The 19,212-nt window shown below is 37.9% G+C and overlaps 2 protein-coding genes across 2 annotated transcripts in view; both read left to right on the top strand.

Annotated features, from left to right (window-relative positions):
* The window catches only part of DNAH7 (dynein axonemal heavy chain 7), a 312,783-nt gene that overhangs the window by 244,727 nt on the left and 48,844 nt on the right, over positions 1–19,212 (top strand). The window contains exons 54-59 of the mRNA XM_036744029.1: positions 997–1,173; positions 4,012–4,173; positions 9,524–9,724; positions 12,353–12,514; positions 13,565–13,750; positions 15,503–15,640. Coding sequence (XP_036599924.1) covers positions 997–1,173; positions 4,012–4,173; positions 9,524–9,724; positions 12,353–12,514; positions 13,565–13,750; positions 15,503–15,640 — 1,026 coding nt within the window. The remainder of the gene's footprint in view (positions 1–996; positions 1,174–4,011; positions 4,174–9,523; positions 9,725–12,352; positions 12,515–13,564; positions 13,751–15,502; positions 15,641–19,212) is intronic.
* On the top strand, positions 1,520–1,870 carry LOC118840059 (10 kDa heat shock protein, mitochondrial-like). The gene has a single exon (XM_036747568.1). It carries the CDS (start codon positions 1,520–1,522, stop codon positions 1,868–1,870), a length of 351 nt encoding a protein of 116 aa, XP_036603463.1.

The raw sequence follows: 19,212 nt of genomic DNA, 5'->3' as shown, positions 1-19,212 counted from the left end.
GTTAGAGTGCAACGTATACTTTTATAAACATTTTTTTTAATTTCTAGAAGACAACTATCAAGTTCTTTATGAATAGTTTGATATAGATTATAAATCCTTAAAGACTTCTATATTAATTATGTCCATTATTACTCAACAGATAATACATTAATAGTTTCAAACTATAGTAATCTTGACTAAATGCAAAGGATGAATAAAAATGTATGAAGTACTTACTATATTCTACACACTGTGCTAAGCCTAGAAGTATAAGTATAAAAAGTGCTACAGCCCCTGTTTCAAGGAGCTTCCTTACAAATGGTGGAGACAATATATAAAAGGGAATGGTAACCCTGGGAGTGTTTTGGTTGGAGGAATCTTAGGATTGGTGAGTTGATCTATAGAGTGGTGAATTTATAATCTCTTTCCGGGAGTGGTACTTTTGTTTTGCTCACTGTACTTTGAGAGAGAGAAAGTGAAAAGTAGGGGATGGGGTAAGCACTTCAGCAGAGCAGATAGCAAAATGACTCCAAGGGGACAGCTAGATGGATGGGAAGTGAAACTTGGTTTGGGGGCAACCATAGATATAGTGGGCTTAGTAAGTCTTCACTCATTGTTTCTAATCAAGACAGCTCAGTCATAAATTGGGAATCCTACAGTTGAGCAAATTAACTGCCCCAGGGCTTAGGGTTTGGGTTCTGAAGGTCTGATGAATTTTGAAGAGTCTGGGTGAGCAGGACCAGGGCAGCCAGCAAGAAGAACTGGTAGGTGGCTGGGTAGGAGCAAATTTTTTGGTAATCAACTACCTTAAATATACTCTTCATACATACTCAGTATATAAAATGTAGTTATAAAAATAAAAATATTATGAAAAGTTACTCTGAATAATTAAGGAATAAGATGACTACAGTTCTGTGTTATTCTAAAACAGATTTTTGGTTTTTAGCATCCCCATTCTCTGAAGTACTTACCTTAACAAATTTAATTTTTAAAGGTCTATTCTTTGCTTTTTTAAAGATTATTCCAATGGTACAAGAATTTATAATTAACCACTTGGGCCGTCCTTTTATTGAACCACCACCGTTCGATTTGTCCAAGGCATTTGGAGATAGTAACTGCTGTGCACCACTGATTTTTGTGCTCTCTCCTGGTTCTGATCCTATGGCAGCCCTTCTCAAATTTGCTGATGATCAGGTAATCCTAAAAAAGACAGGTGTTATGTCGGATGTTGTTTTTCCTAATTAAGAAAAAGTTTGAAAAACCCAGAAAGATCTTCTCCGGTTTCCCCTTCCCGTGGGTGGGTCTGAGTAGCGGCCTGAAGGACGAAGGGCAGCCCGCATAGAGGCTTCTCCCCCCTCCCCGCCTCGACGCACCAAAGGTTTGGACAAGATGGGGGTGGGGGCACGCCAGCGCGGCAGCTAGTCTTCCTCTTACGACGTTCACGTGTTTCACGGACGGGGTTGCGAGTCTACCAGCGCCACGGGAGGGACGGAGGGGACGGACTGAGCTTGAGGAACAGCTGCGGGATACTGTGGGAGCTATGGCAGGGCAAGCTTTTGGAAAGTTTCTTCCCCTCTTGGACCGAGTTTTGGTTGAAAGGAGTGCTGCTGAGACTGTTACTAAAGGAGGTATGCTTCCAGAAAAATCTCAAGGAAAAGTATTACATGCAACGGCAGTAGCTGTTGGATCAGGATCTAAAGGAAAGAGTGGAGAAATTCAACCAGTTAGTGTGAAAGTTGGAGATAAAGTTCTTCTTCCAGAATATGTTGGAACCAAAGTAGTTATACAAGACAAGGACTATTTCTTATTTAGAGATAGTGACATTCTGGGGGAAATACATGGACTGAAATCACTCATGAAGTGGTCTCATGAAAGTTGTCCGTTCCAGTGAAGTTCTGAAATCTCGTTTCATCGTGTAAATAATTTCCAGGTCTCTTGTTTTGTAATAAATGGATATCTTGTGTCTCTAAAATCTAATTTCTTTGCATCGATATGAACATTTCCAAATAAAAAAGATGTAAAAATGGATGGTTAAAAAAAGAAAGAAAGAAAAAGGTTTGTTTGAAATCTAAATCTTAGTCATGTATGCATGGCTCAAACCCTAAAAGGGTTGGAGGTCTAGGGCTAATGGAGCCTGAACATCTACTGTAAGAATACTACTAGAAATGTCAGAGTGGTAAGTCTGTGGCTTGCTAGCCCCTAACCTGGAAGTGTGTTTCATAGCTTCCACATGTCTGTGATACTCTACATATGCATGATCTGTGGCAGAGGATACAATTCTCTCTGAAAACTAAGCACCTTTCTTTCCCATTCTTCTTGCCCTTGGCTTAGTGGGGAATGTAAAGGATGGGATCTACCCCTTTCTATTTTCTTTTTGTATAGGAAAAATTAAGGATAGGGACCAGGCCTGTAATTTCGTTGGTAATTCCTAGGTGAGGAAACTCTACCAATGAAAGTCAAGGTCTACACCTTTTTTGACTTATCACGTCAGCAACAAATTAAACATAGTCAGGGGACTGGCTAATTTAGGGGAAAGCCAAGCAGTAAAAGTCATATTTCTTCAAAATCATAAAGAACTTGCTGCATAATTTCTTGTCATGCATACCTGAATGAGAAGATGAGCTAAACAGTAGTTGAATTTAATCTTTCCTATTCTCCCTTTGGGAAGAATTTAAATTTCTCCTTGTTTTGTAAAAAATAGCTATGATATACAACACAATTTGTAGTTTTTAAAATGTCTTAGAATAGCACAGAATTCTTACATTCTTAAAAATAGTGTGTTATAGTAGAAAGAGCATTGTATTTGGAGTCAGGAATTTGTTTAAGAAAGAAAGCATCAGAATAAAAACCGAAAAATGGTGGTAACATTAAATATCCATCATCGTAATACATTATGGATATTCCCTGTTAGACATAAATTTGTATAATGAAATATTTCATTTGTTGAATTGGTAACTTCCACTAAAGTTATATTTCACCTTATGATATTAACACTATTTTCTGATTTTTCTACTTTATTTTCTTCAACAAAGGATAAAAAGAACTAGATATTAGAAATATTTACTTTCTAGGATATAAAAATTCTATTCTATTTTGAAAATGAAAAATTAATTTTCTTAATTAGGTCATAATTATGTAATAATCAGTCCTTTTTCATCTCTTCCTTCAAATCAAAATATCTCCTTTATTGTTTTTCTTTTCCCCATTCGTTATCACCACTCCTTATTAAGCCTTAATCACTGAATGGGCCTTGCCTCAGTCAGACTGAGACCTTTTAAAGATCGTAGTTTGAAAAGGCCAAGGCCAAAGACCCCCACTGCATCCTGAGCCATCTCTAGTTGTTCTGATCTATATGTGGTCACTGGACCCAGATGACTGTAAGGAGAAAGTGAGTCTGGTGACTTTACACAGCCCTCCCTCACTTAAATCCAATTCACTTGCATTTCATGGCATCACCTCCCTGATGTCATGGCACTCTTTGAGAATGAAGGACAAAACAACAAAACATCACTGCTTTTAGGCATCAAAAGCTATATAAAATAAAAATAATAATGTTTGCTTTGCATATGTTCTCTTCTGTCATCCTCATATAACAACTCTATGAGGTAAGTGCTTTTATTACTTCCCATTTTACAGCAAAGGAAATAGAAGCTAAGAAAGGTTCAATGAACTTGGCCCAGGGTCACACAGTAAGTGTCTTAGGCAGGATTTGAATTCAGGTCTTCCTGACTTTAAGTCCAACATTACCATACTATCTCTCTTCCCAAGAAATCTCTCTTTATATTCAGAATTACTACATGAAGTAGTTCTTCCATGAATTGACTGACTTCATCTAGTACTTGGAGTCCTTAAATCAAATACTGATCTCCATGAGACAGGAAGTTTTCAAAGGATTATGCAGTGTTCCCCAGTCCTTGGAAATGACACATAATTAAATCTGATTAATATTCTTTTATGATTGATAAAACATATACATTGAGTAGAAGTATATATTCTAATCTCAGTAACTTCTGTAATATGTATTGTATGCAGGGATATGGGGGATCCAAACTCAGCTCCTTATCTCTTGGTCAAGGCCAAGGGCCCATTGCTATGAAAATGATAGAGAAAGCAGTCAAGGAAGGAACCTGGGTTGTTCTTCAGAACTGCCATCTTGCAACATCTTGGATGTCAACATTGGAGAAAGTTTGTGAGGTAAAAAATGCACGTTATTTTCAAGAAATGATATCATTAAGAATGATGAAAACAAATATGGAGAAATGGTTTACATGTGACCCCTCTGATTTTTAACAAAGTATAAGGTAGAGATGATGAATTTGTTTGTGGAAAAGTACTTAGTGGTCAGTCAGCAACATTCATTGAGTATCCACTGTTCCATGAGCATCACACTACCCTCATTCTAAATGATAATGTACAGTATACATATATAAAAAGGGTTGAACATATTTACCAAACCATCCACAAATGAATGCATCAGATTTAGTGAATGTGACTTGCTCTGTGTTCACAAACCTCATTTCTGTTTTGTCGGAAGATATCTAGGATGATCAAATGGTTCCATTCCCAAATCAATAAAATCTTCTCTCTTAACATGGTCAAGGTCAAAAGCTCGTAGGGAAGATTGGAAAGAAAATGAAAACATGTGTGGTGACACACACATGTAATGTAAGATCTTTTATTCCGTGTTATTTTTCGATTCAACTCAGCAAATACTTATCAAATACCATCCATGTTTAGTGTAAAATCTGGGGAGACAAAGAAGAAAATGTACACAGTTGTTGCCCTTAAGGCACTTACCAGTATGATGGGGCAAGGGGAGATGAGCATTCAGCAAAATGGAATGTTTGAAGGATGAAAGGATAAGTTTCATTTGGGGCATATTGAGTTTGAGGTGTCCATAACGCATTCAAGAGGCCCAGCAAACAAGTGGACTAAATGTGACTAAAGTTTCTGAACTTTGTACATTGAGGAAGGAGCTGTTATATTGGTGATTCTTAAAGCCATAGGAATGAAAGAGATTACCAAGGGAAGAAAAGAAGGATCAGGACACCCACACGTAAGGAGCTGAAGAAAATGAACCAGTGAGTGAGGAGTGGTCAGGCGGATGGGAGGAGAACCAGAAGAAAGAAATGTCAGAGAAGCAAGAGGGGGAGTATCAGGAAGGGAGCTGTGGTTAGTGGTGTCAGATAATACATAAAGGCCAATGCCTGAAAAAGGGTATTGGATTCGGCAATTAAGAGATTATCACTGACTTTAGAGAGACTACATTTAGTGGAGTGGTAGAGACAAAAGCTCTTATGACAATTTGTCCCCAAACCTTCACGTGGCTTGTGGCTTTTCTTCTATCTCAGCTGTGGGCCATGTATTCTCCTGCACAGGCAGCTACATAGTTAGATTGTGAGCTCCATGAGGGTAGAGATTGTCCTTTGCTTCTTTTTGCATCCGCAGCGCTTGGCATGGTACCCACCACATAATGTGCTGATTCACAGTTTATTGACTGACTGGCAGGTAGTTCAGTGGATAAAGTGCTGGGTCTGGAGTCAGGAAGATGAATTCAAATCCGGCCCCAGACACTTATTAACTGCATGATACAGGGCAAGATACGTAACCTCAGTTTGCCCTACATTCCTCACCTATAAAATGAAGATCGTAATAGCATCTACCTCCCACGGTGGTGAGAACAAAATGAGATAATGTTTGTAGAGTGCTTAGGACAGTGCCTAGAATATAGTATACATTAAATAGATGCTAGACATTATTGTGATTATTTTTACAGGCAATTATAGTTAATTAAAGAGCAGGCTCTAGTTCACCAAGCTTCCTATTCACCTTGGAGGACCTGTGTCAGTTTCATATGATTCACCTATATCTTCTCCTCATTTGTATTCCAGAAAATAGAGCTTACACAAAGCGATGTGATTCCATCAAAAGGGAAAACAAGTCAAAAAGTCCTCAATATTTGTTTTAAATCAAGGGTCAATTTTCAGTTATATATAGTTACTTGTCAGAGATTATTTAAAAATCGAAATCTAGAAGATGGCAGCTGAAAAGCAGGGACTTGCGTGAGCTCCCTGCCAGATCCCAAAAAATGGCTCTGAAGAAATTCTAGAACTGCAGAACCCACAAAACAGCAGAGGGAAGCAGGGATGTAGCCCAGGACAGCCTGGATGGTCGCTGGATGAGGTCTATCCCGCACAGAGCAGAGGGGAGTGGAGCTCAGTGTGGGCGGTAGCAGGACCAACCAGACCAGCAGCAGGCTGGAACAGGCCCTAGCGCCCTGAATCAGTGAGCTGTGGCAGTTACCAGCCTTCTTAACCCACAAACACCAAAGACAACAAAGAAGGTTAGTGGGAAAAGCTGTGGGGGACAGAGTTTGTGGTTTGGCCACTGCCCCAGGGGCAGCGGGGGAGGTGCAGCTACAGAACTACAGCTGCAATTACTTCCGGGCCCAGGCCCACGTGGTGGGAGGAATTAAGTGGCGGATCAGAGCAGGAGTGAAGAGCTTGCTTAAGATTTGTGTCAGGTCCGGGTTGGTGGTTCTTGAGGAAGGAGGAGTGCTGGTGTGGCAGAGCTGGCTGTATAGAAATAGCTCTGAAATCAACAGCGCATCCCCTCAAGCTTGGAGCAAAGTACTCTTTGCTCTACAAGCAGTCATACCCCCACAAAAAACTCAAGGGTCAAGTAAGTTGGCTGGGAATATGGCCAGGCAGAAAAAACACACTCAGATTCGGTCTCAGACTTTGGAATCTTTCTTTGGTGACAAAGAAGACCAAAACATACAGCCTAAAGAAGTCAACAAAGTCAAAGAGCCTACACCAAAAGCCTCTAAGAAAAATATGAACTGGTCTCAGGCCATGGAAGAGCTCAAAAAGGATTTGGAAAAGCAAGTTAGAGAAGTAGAGGAAAAATTGGGAAGAGAAATGAGAATGATGTGAGAAAACCATGAAAAACAAGTCAATGACTTGCTAAAGGAGACCCAAAAAAAATACTGAGAAAAATATTGAAGAAAACAACACTTTAAAAAATAGACTAACTCAAATGGCAAAAGAGCTCCAAAAAGCCAATGAGAAGAAGAATGCCTTGAAAGGCAGAATTAACCAAATAGAAAAGGAGGTCCAAAAGACCACTGAAGAAAATGCTACCTTAAAAATGAGATTGGAGCAAGTGGAAGCTAGTGACTTAATGAGAAATCAAGATATTATAAAACAGAACCAAAGGAATGAAAAAGTGGAAGACAATGTGAAATATCTCATTGGAAAAACTACTGACCTAGAAAATAGATCCAGGAGAGATAATTTAAAAATTATTGGACTACCTGAAAGCCATGAACAAAAAAAGAGCCTAGATATCATCTTGCAAGAAATTGTCAAGGAGAACTGCCCTGATATTCTAGAGCCAGAGGGTAAAATAGAAATTGAAAGAATCCACCGGTTGCCTCCTCAAATAGATCCCAAAAAGAAAACTCCTAGGAACATTGTCGCCAAATTCCAGAGCTCCCAGGTCAAGGAGAAAATACTGCAAGCAGCCAGAAAGAAACAATTTGAGTATTGTGGAAAAACAATCAGGATAACACAGGATCTGGCAGCTTCCACATTAAGGGACTGAAGGGCTTGGAGTATGATATTCCAGAGGTCAATGGAGCTAGGATTAAAACCAAGAATCACCTACCCAGCAAAACTGAGTATCATGCTCCAAGGCAAAATATGGATTTTCAATAAAATAGAGGACTTTCAAGCCTTCTCAGTGAAAAGACCAGAGCTGAATAGAAAATTTGACTTTCAAACACAAGAATCAAGAGAAGCATGAAAAGGTAAACAAGAAAGAGAAATCCTAAGGGACTTACTAAAGTTAAACTGTTATGTTTACATTCCTACATGGAAAGATGATCTGTATGATTCATGAGACCTCAGTATCATAGTAGCTGAAAGGAATATGCATATATATATATATGTGTGTATACATATATATATATATACACATATGTGTGTGTCTATGTATGTATATATGTAGGTATGTGTATATATGTGTGTGTGTGTGTGTATGTATGTATATAGATATATACACACACACACGCACACAGAGGGCACAGGGTGAATTGAATATGAAGGGATGATATCTAAAAAAATAAAATCAAAGTAAGGGATAAGAGAGGAATATATTGAGAGAGGGAGAAAGGGAGAGATAGAATGGGGTAAATTATCTCGCATAAAAGTGGCAAGAAAAAGTGATTCTCTAGGAAGGGAAGAGGGGGCAGGTGAGGAGGAATGAGTAAATCTTGCTCTCATTGGATTTGACCTGAGGAGGGAATACCATACACACTCAGTTGGGTATCTTACCCCACAGGAAGGAAGGAGGAAGAAGATAAAAAAGGGGGGACAATAGAAGGGAGGGCAGATGGGGGGAGGCAATCAAAAACAAACACTTTCGAAAAGGGACAGGGTCAAGGGAGAAAATTTAATAAAGGGGGATAGGTTAGGAAGGAGCAAAACATAGTTAATCTTTCACAACATGAGTATAGTGGAAGGGTTTTACATAATGATACGCATGTGGCCTATGTTGAATTGCTTGCCTTCTTAGGGAGGGTGGGCAGGGAGGGAAGAGGGGAGAGAATTTGGAATTCAAAGTTTTAAAAACAGATGTTCAAAAACAACAACAAAGAAACAAGTTTTTGCATGCAACTAGGAAATAAGATACACAGGAAATAGGGCATAGAAATTTATCTTGCCCTACAAGAGAAGAAGGGAAGGGAGGATGGGAGGGGAGTGGGGTGACAGATGGGAGGGCTGACTGGGGAATGGCGCAACCAGAATATACACCATCTTGGAGTGGGTGGGAGGGTAGAAATGGGGAGAAAATTTGTAATTCAAACTCTTGTGAAAATCAATGCTGAAAACTGAATATATTAAATAAATTAAATTTAAAAAAAGATTGTTTTGAAGATAAAATTAAAAAAAAAAGAAGTGGCATGTTTTCCAGGTCAACTGAGACTTCCACCTCAAACTCAAAAGACCTCATGTATCTCTACAGGAAAACAATATATATATATATATATATATATATATATATATATATATATATATATATATACACACACACACACACACACACACACACACACACACATAAATAAAAATCCAAATCTAGGATGTCTCTAAAAACGATGGCTCTTAACTTTTTTTCGTGTCATAAATACCTTTGACATTCTGGTCAAATCTATGTACTTCTTTTGCAGAAAAATTTTTTTTAAATAATTCACAATGAGAAGAAATGTTAAATTTGATTTAGAAGTTAATGAAAATAAAGATGTAATCTTTCCCTTCCAAGTTCATGGACCCTTTAAAAATCTATCCGTATACCTCAGGTTTAGATTTCTCTAAAATCTGTCAATTCTAAGAACCAGACAAACTATTTTAGCAAGAGTTTTTCAAGGGTGATTTGTAAAAAAGACATTTCTTTACAGGACAGAAGCAGCTTTATGTTGTAGAAAGTTCAGCATTTTCCTTAGGTTTTCTTTACTGTTTTCTATCTGATTTCTGTTTTATAGGATCTAAGTCCAGAAACAACCCATCCAGATTTCCGCATTTGGTTAACAAGCTACCCTTCTCCAAATTTCCCTGTGTCTGTGCTTCAGAATGGAGTAAAAATGACTAATGAAGCACCTAAAGGTTTACGGGCTAATATTATTCGATCGTACCTGATGGACCCAATCTCTGACCCTGAGTTTTTTGGTGGCTGCAAAAAGCCTGTAAGTAATGTGTTTGCCTTGTTACCTCAGTCCTGTAGAGCAACTGAAAATGGCCTCTGATGATTATGGATGTGTGCTCTGAGTAAAAACTACCAAATTAAATAGGCTTTCTTCACTGCAATGAAGTTGGTTTTGATTACTGATTACTGACTGCAGTGAAGTCAATTTTATTAATATTTTATTTTTATTTTACTACTAGTCTTCTTTCTTCTCAGCAGAGATTTTGTGGTGTGCCATTAATAACTTAGATTTCTACTTAGGAAGTCAGATATAAGCCATTGCCAATACAAATCTGCAAGGCTGGAGATCTTGTAGCAGGATATTAACTAAGCCCTTTGCTATTTGGGACCATATCTCTAAATTAAAATGTAAAATATTTTCTCCATATAACTATAATGAGAGCCAAAATGATTGTACTGGTTGATTTATGGAAATCATAAACGCCTTTTTCAGAGTCACCAAGATAGCTGGGAAGCCACCTACTGTTTTCATGATTAGGATTTTGTACATCAATGTCTCTGACCTAAAATTGTTTCACATCGTTTTGCCATAATTAAAAATGGAAGAGAGCTCATTTTAACAGGGGTTATGAACCTTAGTAAGTTGCTGCCATTGAAAACCCACACTTTTGTTGTCAAAGCATGTTTTAAATGTACACCAATGGAAAAAACAGAAAAATAAGGAAGAACTTTTTTTTAAAGAAGTTAATCATGAACAGTAAAAACTTGATTTTAAATTAATCAAACATCTTTGCCTTAATGTGTAAGATTTACTTCGTTTTATGCTATATATGGAGCTCTATCAATTTTTGTTCAAACAGCCTTTATAAGTGCCTGGAGTCTGGGAAATGGCAGGTTCCTCTCAAGCTTTGTGGTAGGGTCATTTCTGCAAGTTTGCAAAACATTTTTGTTAAATTTTTCTCCTGGACCAAAAGTGTTTTAGTGGGGTAAGCAATAAGGAATTGCTCACCAAACTCAGACAGGGATCCTGAGTCTCACAAATGAAGTATTCAAAACACCTGCTAACCACACTATGAAAACACTGATGTTTCAGAATTTTTTAGATATTCTGTTATTGAACCAAATTCTTAACTTTCAAAAATAACAACAATATATCCTGAGTCCTTTCTAAGTCATAGCTAGATGTGAGGAGTGAGCCTGTGTACAAATACACCCTTTTATGTATGAACAGGATGGCCGCATGCCTGTGAACAACTGCTGTTCATTTCCTCTGTGGCACTTCTAGGCCCCTCATTGTACCAGTGCCTTTGTTATGTTGCTTTTGGACAAGAGAAAATTACTTCTGTCTTTTAAAAATGCCTTGATGAAGGGCGTGCCAAGACCTTGGTTCCAAGCTCACAGGTCTAGGGGTGGAAAGAACTTTACAGGCCATCCAGTGTAGCCACTTCATTTTACCTATGAGGAAACCAAGGTCTCAGCATGATGCTGATTCACTCAGTCCAAGTCCCTGCCTAGCTATTCATTGTGTGACTTAACCATTCTAAATGTATTTCTTCCTTTATTAAGATGGGGATAATAATACCTTTCCTAACTATCTCAAAAAAAAGTGTTGTAAATATTTTATCACTTAAATACTTCAAAGATTCATGATTTTTTTTTGAGCTACAAGGCACAGCGGATAGAGCACAAGGCCTGAAGTCAGAAACTAATGAGTTCAAATCTGGCCTCAGACACTTACTAGCTGCATGACCTTGGGCAAGTCACTTAACCCTGTTTGTCTCAGTTTCCTTATTTGTAAAATGCACAGGAAAAGGAAATGGCCAAATACTCTAATCTCTTTGCTGAGGAAACCCCAAATGGGGTTAGAAAGAGTTGTACATGACTGAAACAATCGAACAACTTCTTCCACTGAAACAGATTTCAACCCTCTAAACATCATGTAGATAATAATCATATTAAGCAGCTATGTAGTGCAGTGAAGAGCACTGGACCAAAAGTCTAGAAGACCGGAGTTCAAATCCAGCCTCAGATACTTAATGGCTATTAGACCCCAAGTCATTTAACCTTCATTTGCCTGAGTTTCCTCCTGTGTAAAATGGGGATAATATTAGCATCTACCTCCCAAGGCTGTTGTGAAGATAAAAAACAAGATAATACCTGTAAGGCACTTTGCAAAATTTAGACCTTTACATAAATACTAGTTTTCTGTGGTTGAAAAAATTCTACACCTGGTAATGAAACCTTTAGTAAAGAGCCTTTCTGAAATTAGATTATTCCTCTAGGCATGGCAGGGACCAAGGCCTTGAAACATGGTGGGACCCTCAAGAATGTAAAGTTTGGCCAGCCTCTCTTTTGAGAACCCAGTGCCACCTCCACATCACCAAGAGGCACTGGAATAATGGAAACCAATGCGAGAATTGTTTCATTTTTGTCTTGATGCCCCCAGAGCTTAGCCCAGTGCCTGGCATATAGTGTGCCCTTAATAGGAACTTGTTGATTTATTATGTATAAGCATTAGTACCTAAATAACATCTCAATGAGCTAATATATATGAAAGACTTTTGAAAAGAATAAAGCTCTATTGAAACATAAGGCATTATAGTTATTATTTATGATGTAATAGCAAGAAAAATTAAGTGATGTAACAATTGTTGTCTTCTTTTTAAAGGAAGAATTCAAGAAATTGCTCTACGGCCTCTGTTTTTTCCACGCATTAGTTCAAGAAAGACGGAAATTTGGGCCTCTGGGATGGAATATTCCTTATGAGTTCAATGAGACTGACCTGAGAATCAGTGTACAGCAGCTCAGCATGTTTCTGAACCAGTATGAGGTATAGTTAAATTAACAGCAAGGACCTTTTCTGTTTTGCTCTTTATGACATTTTAAAGTTCATTTACACTTAAGGGCCTTCTGATTAATTTCAACTCCCATGACATGAATTCAACAGTTAATACCCAGCAGCTTCTGATGTACTTCATTATTAACAGCACAGAGCTAATTACCCAGTAGCTAAGATGTCAAGTCTTCTGTTACAAACCCATTAATAGTTTATTCTGAGTTGGTGACAGAACCAGGACTGGCACACAGATCTTCTGACCCCCTAATCCATTTTATCATTTTGCTTCTAATACTGGCTTTCTTTTATTTTGAGGAGGAGAGGAGAGAAGAAGAAAGGGGTTGACATCAGCAACAGATTAAAAGTCATAAAAGCAAGGCTGTAGTCAAAGAAATTGAGAATGGTTAGATACTTTGAGGGTTATACATTCCAACAAAGATCTCAAGCACTCATGATTTTGTGACAGTGCTGAGGAACCAAACAATATAGTCACAACCCTGCTTTATGGCTTCCTGAAGAAACACATAATTTCTAGATTCTGTTGTATCCTCTCTCTTGGCTTCTCCAAGAGTGAAGGGACAATGGTTTTGGTAGCACAGGCTTCCACAGTTCAGCAGAGGAAGATAAGATTGAGTGACAGTAGGTAGAAATGGGTGGAATAAAAAAATTCATAGGTCACTCTCTAGATCTTTTGAAGATTATCTCTTGCTATAAGCTTGACTATTGGTATTTTTAACTATGATCTTTAAGACTAAAATGGTTCAATGCCACCATGACTTTGCTTCAAAAGGAAATATAACTTTATTGAGAGTTCTGTTTCTTGAATAATTGGCACATACAAGGCATTTGTTAAAGGTTAGGGGCAGTGAAAAGAAAGAGAGCAGGAAAATTATACAGCTTACAAGAAAAAGTTAAAAGAGTTGTTTTGAGGAAGAAGGCCTTTTGTAAAACTCTTTAATTTAATATGACCCTGTATATAACTTTGTATAAAATGCTAACATGGGAAGCCTTGAGCTGGTTAAAACACTGACATCTTATTTTTAGGATCTTCCCTATGATGCACTGCGATATATGACTGGTGAATGCAATTATGGTGGCAGAGTTACCGATGACTGGGACCGTCGTACATTGCGCAGCATTTTAAACAAATTCTACAATCCAGAGATAATTCAAAATCCAAACTATAAGTTTGACTCTAGTGGTATTTATTATGCCCCTCCCAGTGGTGATGTAAGTATGTGTACTTTTAAGAAAGCTGAAATTAACAAACGTAATCAAATGTCTGCTATTATTTTTAAAAATGCATTTATTAAATACTTACTGTGCCTAGACATTGTACTATGTACTTGTGTAGAAAGAGTAGGGTCAGAGGATCCAAAGACAAAAGCAAAAAACAGTCCCTGTCTTCAAGAAATTAACTTATGGTCTATCCAGTGAAGACATATACATATGCATGTTGAAAACAGACAAAATTAGCTGCAAGGTGATTGTGAGAGGAAGGCACCAGCAGATAGATGGGGGCATCAGGAAAGGCCTTGTGTAGAAGGCAGCATTCAAGCTGAAGCATGAAGTATTCTAAGTGATTCTAGAGATGGAGGTAGAGAGGTATGGATGATAGCCAGTGCAGAGACAGAGAAGCTGAGGATGGAGTTCCAGGGATGAGGAATAGCAAAGAAGCCAGTTTAGTCAGACCACAATGTGCATAGTGAGGAATAACATGCAGCAAAGATGGAAAGGTAATTTGGGGCCAAGTTATCAAGGGTTTTATGCCAAGTAAAGGAATTTATATTTGATCCTAGAAGCAATAGGCAGCCTCTGGATACTATTTGGAGAGAGGGAGTGATATGGTCACATTTGTGCTTCATGAAACTGAGTTTGGCAACTAAACTTGTGGCAATAATAACATAAGAGATAATGCCTCTCTGTGTTGAGAATTAGAGCTAGCAGTGCCTTCTTAGAGTAAGCTTGGAATGGAGTAGGCAATTAGTTACCAAATACCAAGATGGCTATGGATGGCAGTTTCTAGAACATCCACAGGCAGCTGGAGGACACTGAACTGAAAAGAAGGGTACCAAGAGGTAAATTTTATCTTGAGCCAACCTGGTTTTTGGGAATTTGTATAATGAGGAAAAATAAGGAAAAATTCAAAAACATTGAGAAAACTGAGATAGAGTTCCTGGAAGTTGGGGAGAGCTATAGAAGATTAGTAGCTCATAGACAAGTTAAGGCATAGTCCATAATCCCCAGTATAACAACGTTCTATCCTGCATTTTCAGTTCTTAAAGACCGATCCCTGAGATAAGTCACTTCCTTCATTTCATAAGTTCTCTGAGCACCTGGCCTCTGAACGAGGCTGACCCAGGAGTTGTCACAAGAGCCTTTCTGGGGATTTTTCTACCCACCTTCCTTTGGAGTGTAAAAGCCTTTGCTTTGGGAGGTGTCATGGACTGGCTTCACCTCTAGGACTGCCCTAGTGGTGAAGCCAGTCCATGACACCTCTCCTGTCACATGTACATTTGATCTGTGGGATTTGTAGCAAACCTCAGAAAGCAGGCAGCTGATGCTCAGGGACAGCCCTGTTGAATAGGACAGTCACTTCTGAGTAAGCAGGAGTGGGATCTTGGGGCTGCTGATTTCCCCCATCCTGTGAATCCTTCAGTAAATATCTCTAGCCACGTAAGTGTCTTAACACCTTGTAAATCAAACCAGAGCACTGATAATCTGGTCTGTCAGATTAACACCAATAGGAAATCCCAGACATGGTGCGTTGTCATCATCTTTTTCTCTCTGCATGGTTCAAGCTTCTTCTCTTTTATTGTTTGTCAGCCCTTATTTATGCTTTCAGTTTGTCACATGGTTTTCTGATAGTCTAGTCTCCCTGTGTAGCTCAACCCACCAAGTGGAGTACTGAAGATAAATGAGTTTACTGTAAAGACTGTATTCCACAATTGTTATCTAACCTCCTATCATTTGTTTTTGCAGTACAATAGCTACATTGAGTACACAAAGAAGTTGCCCTTGAATCCTGCCCCAGAGATCTTTGGGATGAATGCTAATGCTGATATCACTAAAGATCAGTCTGAAACACAACTGCTATTTGATAATATTCTTCTTACACTGGTAGGTGATCAGCAAAAACAAGTCTATAATGAGGCACATGAAAGACACATGCTAGTGTTATTATTGGCTTTCTTTTTTTATACTGTATTTGGTGCATATAAAATCTGCTGTTAGGATTGGCCAAAACTGTGATAGGCAATGCTTGATTGACATTTAATTTTGTGGAAGCTAATTAGCCCATACAGCATGAGTTCACATAATTATTAAGTGCAATTATAATCAATTGTAGAAGAAGAGAAAAGGTATTCAGCTAAATGGGCTTTTCAGATTAGTTAATTTTATTTTTGTAAAGTCTGGTAGTAAGTTGCAACATGAGAGAGAAGAAGCAACTAGCTGAAAGAGCTGGGAAACCTATAGCAGTCTGGTTCAGGGGTCACCATGACAAGATATTGGGACAGAGAAAGCCCATGGAATTTCTACTCCTACTGGTGCTGTAGTCCCTTCCAGCCAAGTACTACTTCCAAAGAGACTCTTCCAGTCCGTTCGCTACATACACAACAGTAATGAATAAATACTTGTTAAAGGGATAGCACATATATGTGTGTGCAGCAGCAAATAGGTCTTTGGGAAATAAGGTATATGTAATACCCAGGATTCTGGCACAGGACAAATATAGTATCTTTTGGCTTTATTTAAACTTGATGATATGTACCACATTATAAAACACATAAAACAGTAGGCTCATTCCAGTAGAAAATGACTCAGAACCAAACAAATAAGGTGAAATACACAAGGGGCAGCTCCTCAGTGTTTAATTAAGCAGCCTCTCTCAATAGCCTCAAAGTCAGATCGGCAACTACACTTATAGTAATAGGTTGGCTATAGTTCAGTAGTTCAAGATTGGAATTGGCATAATTCAGGAGCATGGAGAGTCATAGGTTGTGATGAGATTATAGAGGGAGTCCCTTCACCAGTTTCCCATCCTGATAAAGATCCTTTATGCATACCTATAAATTTATCATGGACTTGAAATAGAGATATGAATAATGCTATTATGAATATTTAATTTTTTATATAGCTCATTGGGACCTTAAGAGGACATCTTGTATAATTCAAATCTGATCAGCGATCCCCTTTTTCCAGGGAAGTATGACCTCCTGCCTCTCAGCCAAAAGAAGCATCCGTTGTCAGACATGCGCAGTCTGTTGTTTTATTGTACATGTTTATTACAAGGGGGAATTCGGTATCAGGTGAAGGGGAGAAATTATTGGGAAGTGACAGCAATGTTTTCTCTTTTTAAAGAGAACCAATAAAACAACCCTCCCCCTCCCCCGCAAAAAAGGGGGATATCACCAGTTTTGCATTCCAAAAAAGTAGTCATCCAGCCCTGAAGAACTCTAGTAGGGGAGAACCCACTCTCTCCTAAGTCATCCCATTTTATTTTTATAATTCTAGTTACTAACAGGATTATTCTTACATGGAATGTACCAATTTGCCTCTCTGCAAGTTTCACTGGTTGGTTGTAGTTCTTCCCCCTGGTCTTGTTACAATTCAAAACTGGATAATTTGTTTCTTTTAAAACATATAAAAGGGAAGCTGCTCTAAAAACCATGAAAAGGATAAGTATACAGATGATTTCTTGAAAACAGATCTAACTTAACCTTCATTGCTGTAGCAGTTCAGTAAAGAAAAAGCCGCATGTAGAGGTTTTCAAATGACATTTGCAAAAATTAGTTTAGAAAAGATAAGAGAAAGCTAACGTAAATGATTTCTTGAATGTTTATGACTTAATAACGACCAAATAACAGCCTATTGACCTCATTTCTCAATATCAGGCTCTGACAGATATTGTAATTCCAAAATTCATATCATTCCAATTCTATTTTCTGTAATTGAGAGCAGATTTGGGGGATGGGGAATTTGTGCTAGTGAACTGGACATTTGAAATGTTAATATTCTTATTATTTTTAAGTCTTAAAGCCAGATACATGAGAGTTTCCTAGATCAAAGCTTTCATAGAAGAGAATTTAATAGTTATTTTAATATCTTCACAAGCACTTTCTACTGTGTAACTCTACATAGCTGAAAAGGTATACATTTGTTTCATATTTAGAGAACAGATAATTGATACATATAGATGTCCTAAAAATTGTGTGATTCTTTTTAAGCAGGCAAAGATGACAAAAGGTTAAAGTGGCAAATGCTGGAGGGTTGTAGGAAGACAGACTGTTTATAACCATTTCCAGTAAATCTGTGATGTTGTATGTGCTGCAAAGGGTTATTTTTTTTCCAATTTAACTGTCTCTTCTAATTTGAGGGGCATTGATTTTCAGTTTTTTATAAACAAAATTACCTATTTTATTTCCCATAATCGCCCCTACTTCTTATTTCCTTAAGAATTCACATTCCCCTAGCCATAGTTGTACAAAGTATCTCCTTCCATTCTCTGACATTTTTTAATGATATAAACTTTTATATTTAGTTCATGTATCCATTTTGTGCTTATTGTAGTATGTGGTATAAGGTATTAATCTATTCTAAACCAAATTTCTGCCATACCGCTTTCCAGTTTTCACAGCAATTCTTGTCAGATAAGGAGCCCTTACTGTGGTAGCTATTGTCCTTGGGTTCATCAAATACTGGGCTATTATATTTGATGACTTCAAGGTCTCAAATAAATAATCTGTTCCAGTGATCAACTTTTCTGTTTTTTAATCAGTATCAAGGTTTTAATTATTGCTGCTCTACAGTATAGTTTGAGATGTTGTAATGCTGAGTCCCTTTCATGCCTATTTTTTTGTTTGTTTATTTCCTTAATGCCCTTGATTTTTTCTTCCTCTGGGTGAGTTTTGTTTCTATTTTCACACATTCTGTAAGCCCTTGGCTATTTGATATGAGTCCAAATAAGAAGATTTTCCTGATTTGAACACACCTAAATTTGCCACTTTTCATCTTTTACCTGTTGCTCCTGGTTCTGTAGCCTAGGGCCAGATAAAACAAATCTAATCCCTTTTCTACATGTCATCCATCTGTTCAGATACTTGAGTAATGCTATCATAACTCCCCCTGAATTTTTTCTTCTTTAAGCTAAACATATTCACTTGCTTTAACTTCATCTGATCTTTATGTGACATAACTCAAGGGTCTTCACCATGATTGGCCCTTCTTTGAATACCACAGCTTATCAATGTACTTCTTAAACCATGGCACCTGGAACTGAATACCATACTCTAGATGTGTTATGTGATCAAGAGAGGGAGTACAGGGAGATTCTCTGACAAGAGTATAGCTATGAAATTTTACTAACTATACCCTTCTCCTTAGACTATGGTAGAGACACACTGACATATTTTTACTGTTCATGTTTCCCAGACCAGATAAACTAAAAAAAACCAGAAGTTTTTATCATTAAAACATTATCTTGTATTGTAATTGATTATTATAGCTTACTTTTCATTAGCTATATATTGTATTGTTGTCTCCTTGACAGTATATATGAAAACTCCCACAGCACCTTTGTAGTATCCTGTTGGAGAGAGGGAAAGGCCAGTTTTTAAAAGGAACTACGTGACGGAACATCCTAATTCTGTGCTTTTTTGGAGGATCCTTGATCCCAAGATCAAAGAAAAATT

This window comes from Trichosurus vulpecula, chromosome 2 (assembly GCF_011100635.1).
Source record: "Trichosurus vulpecula isolate mTriVul1 chromosome 2, mTriVul1.pri, whole genome shotgun sequence".
Classification (NCBI taxonomy): Eukaryota; Metazoa; Chordata; class Mammalia; order Diprotodontia; family Phalangeridae; genus Trichosurus; species Trichosurus vulpecula.
The sequence above is the reverse complement of the archived record's forward strand: the minus strand, read 5'-3'. Positions and strand labels throughout refer to the sequence as shown.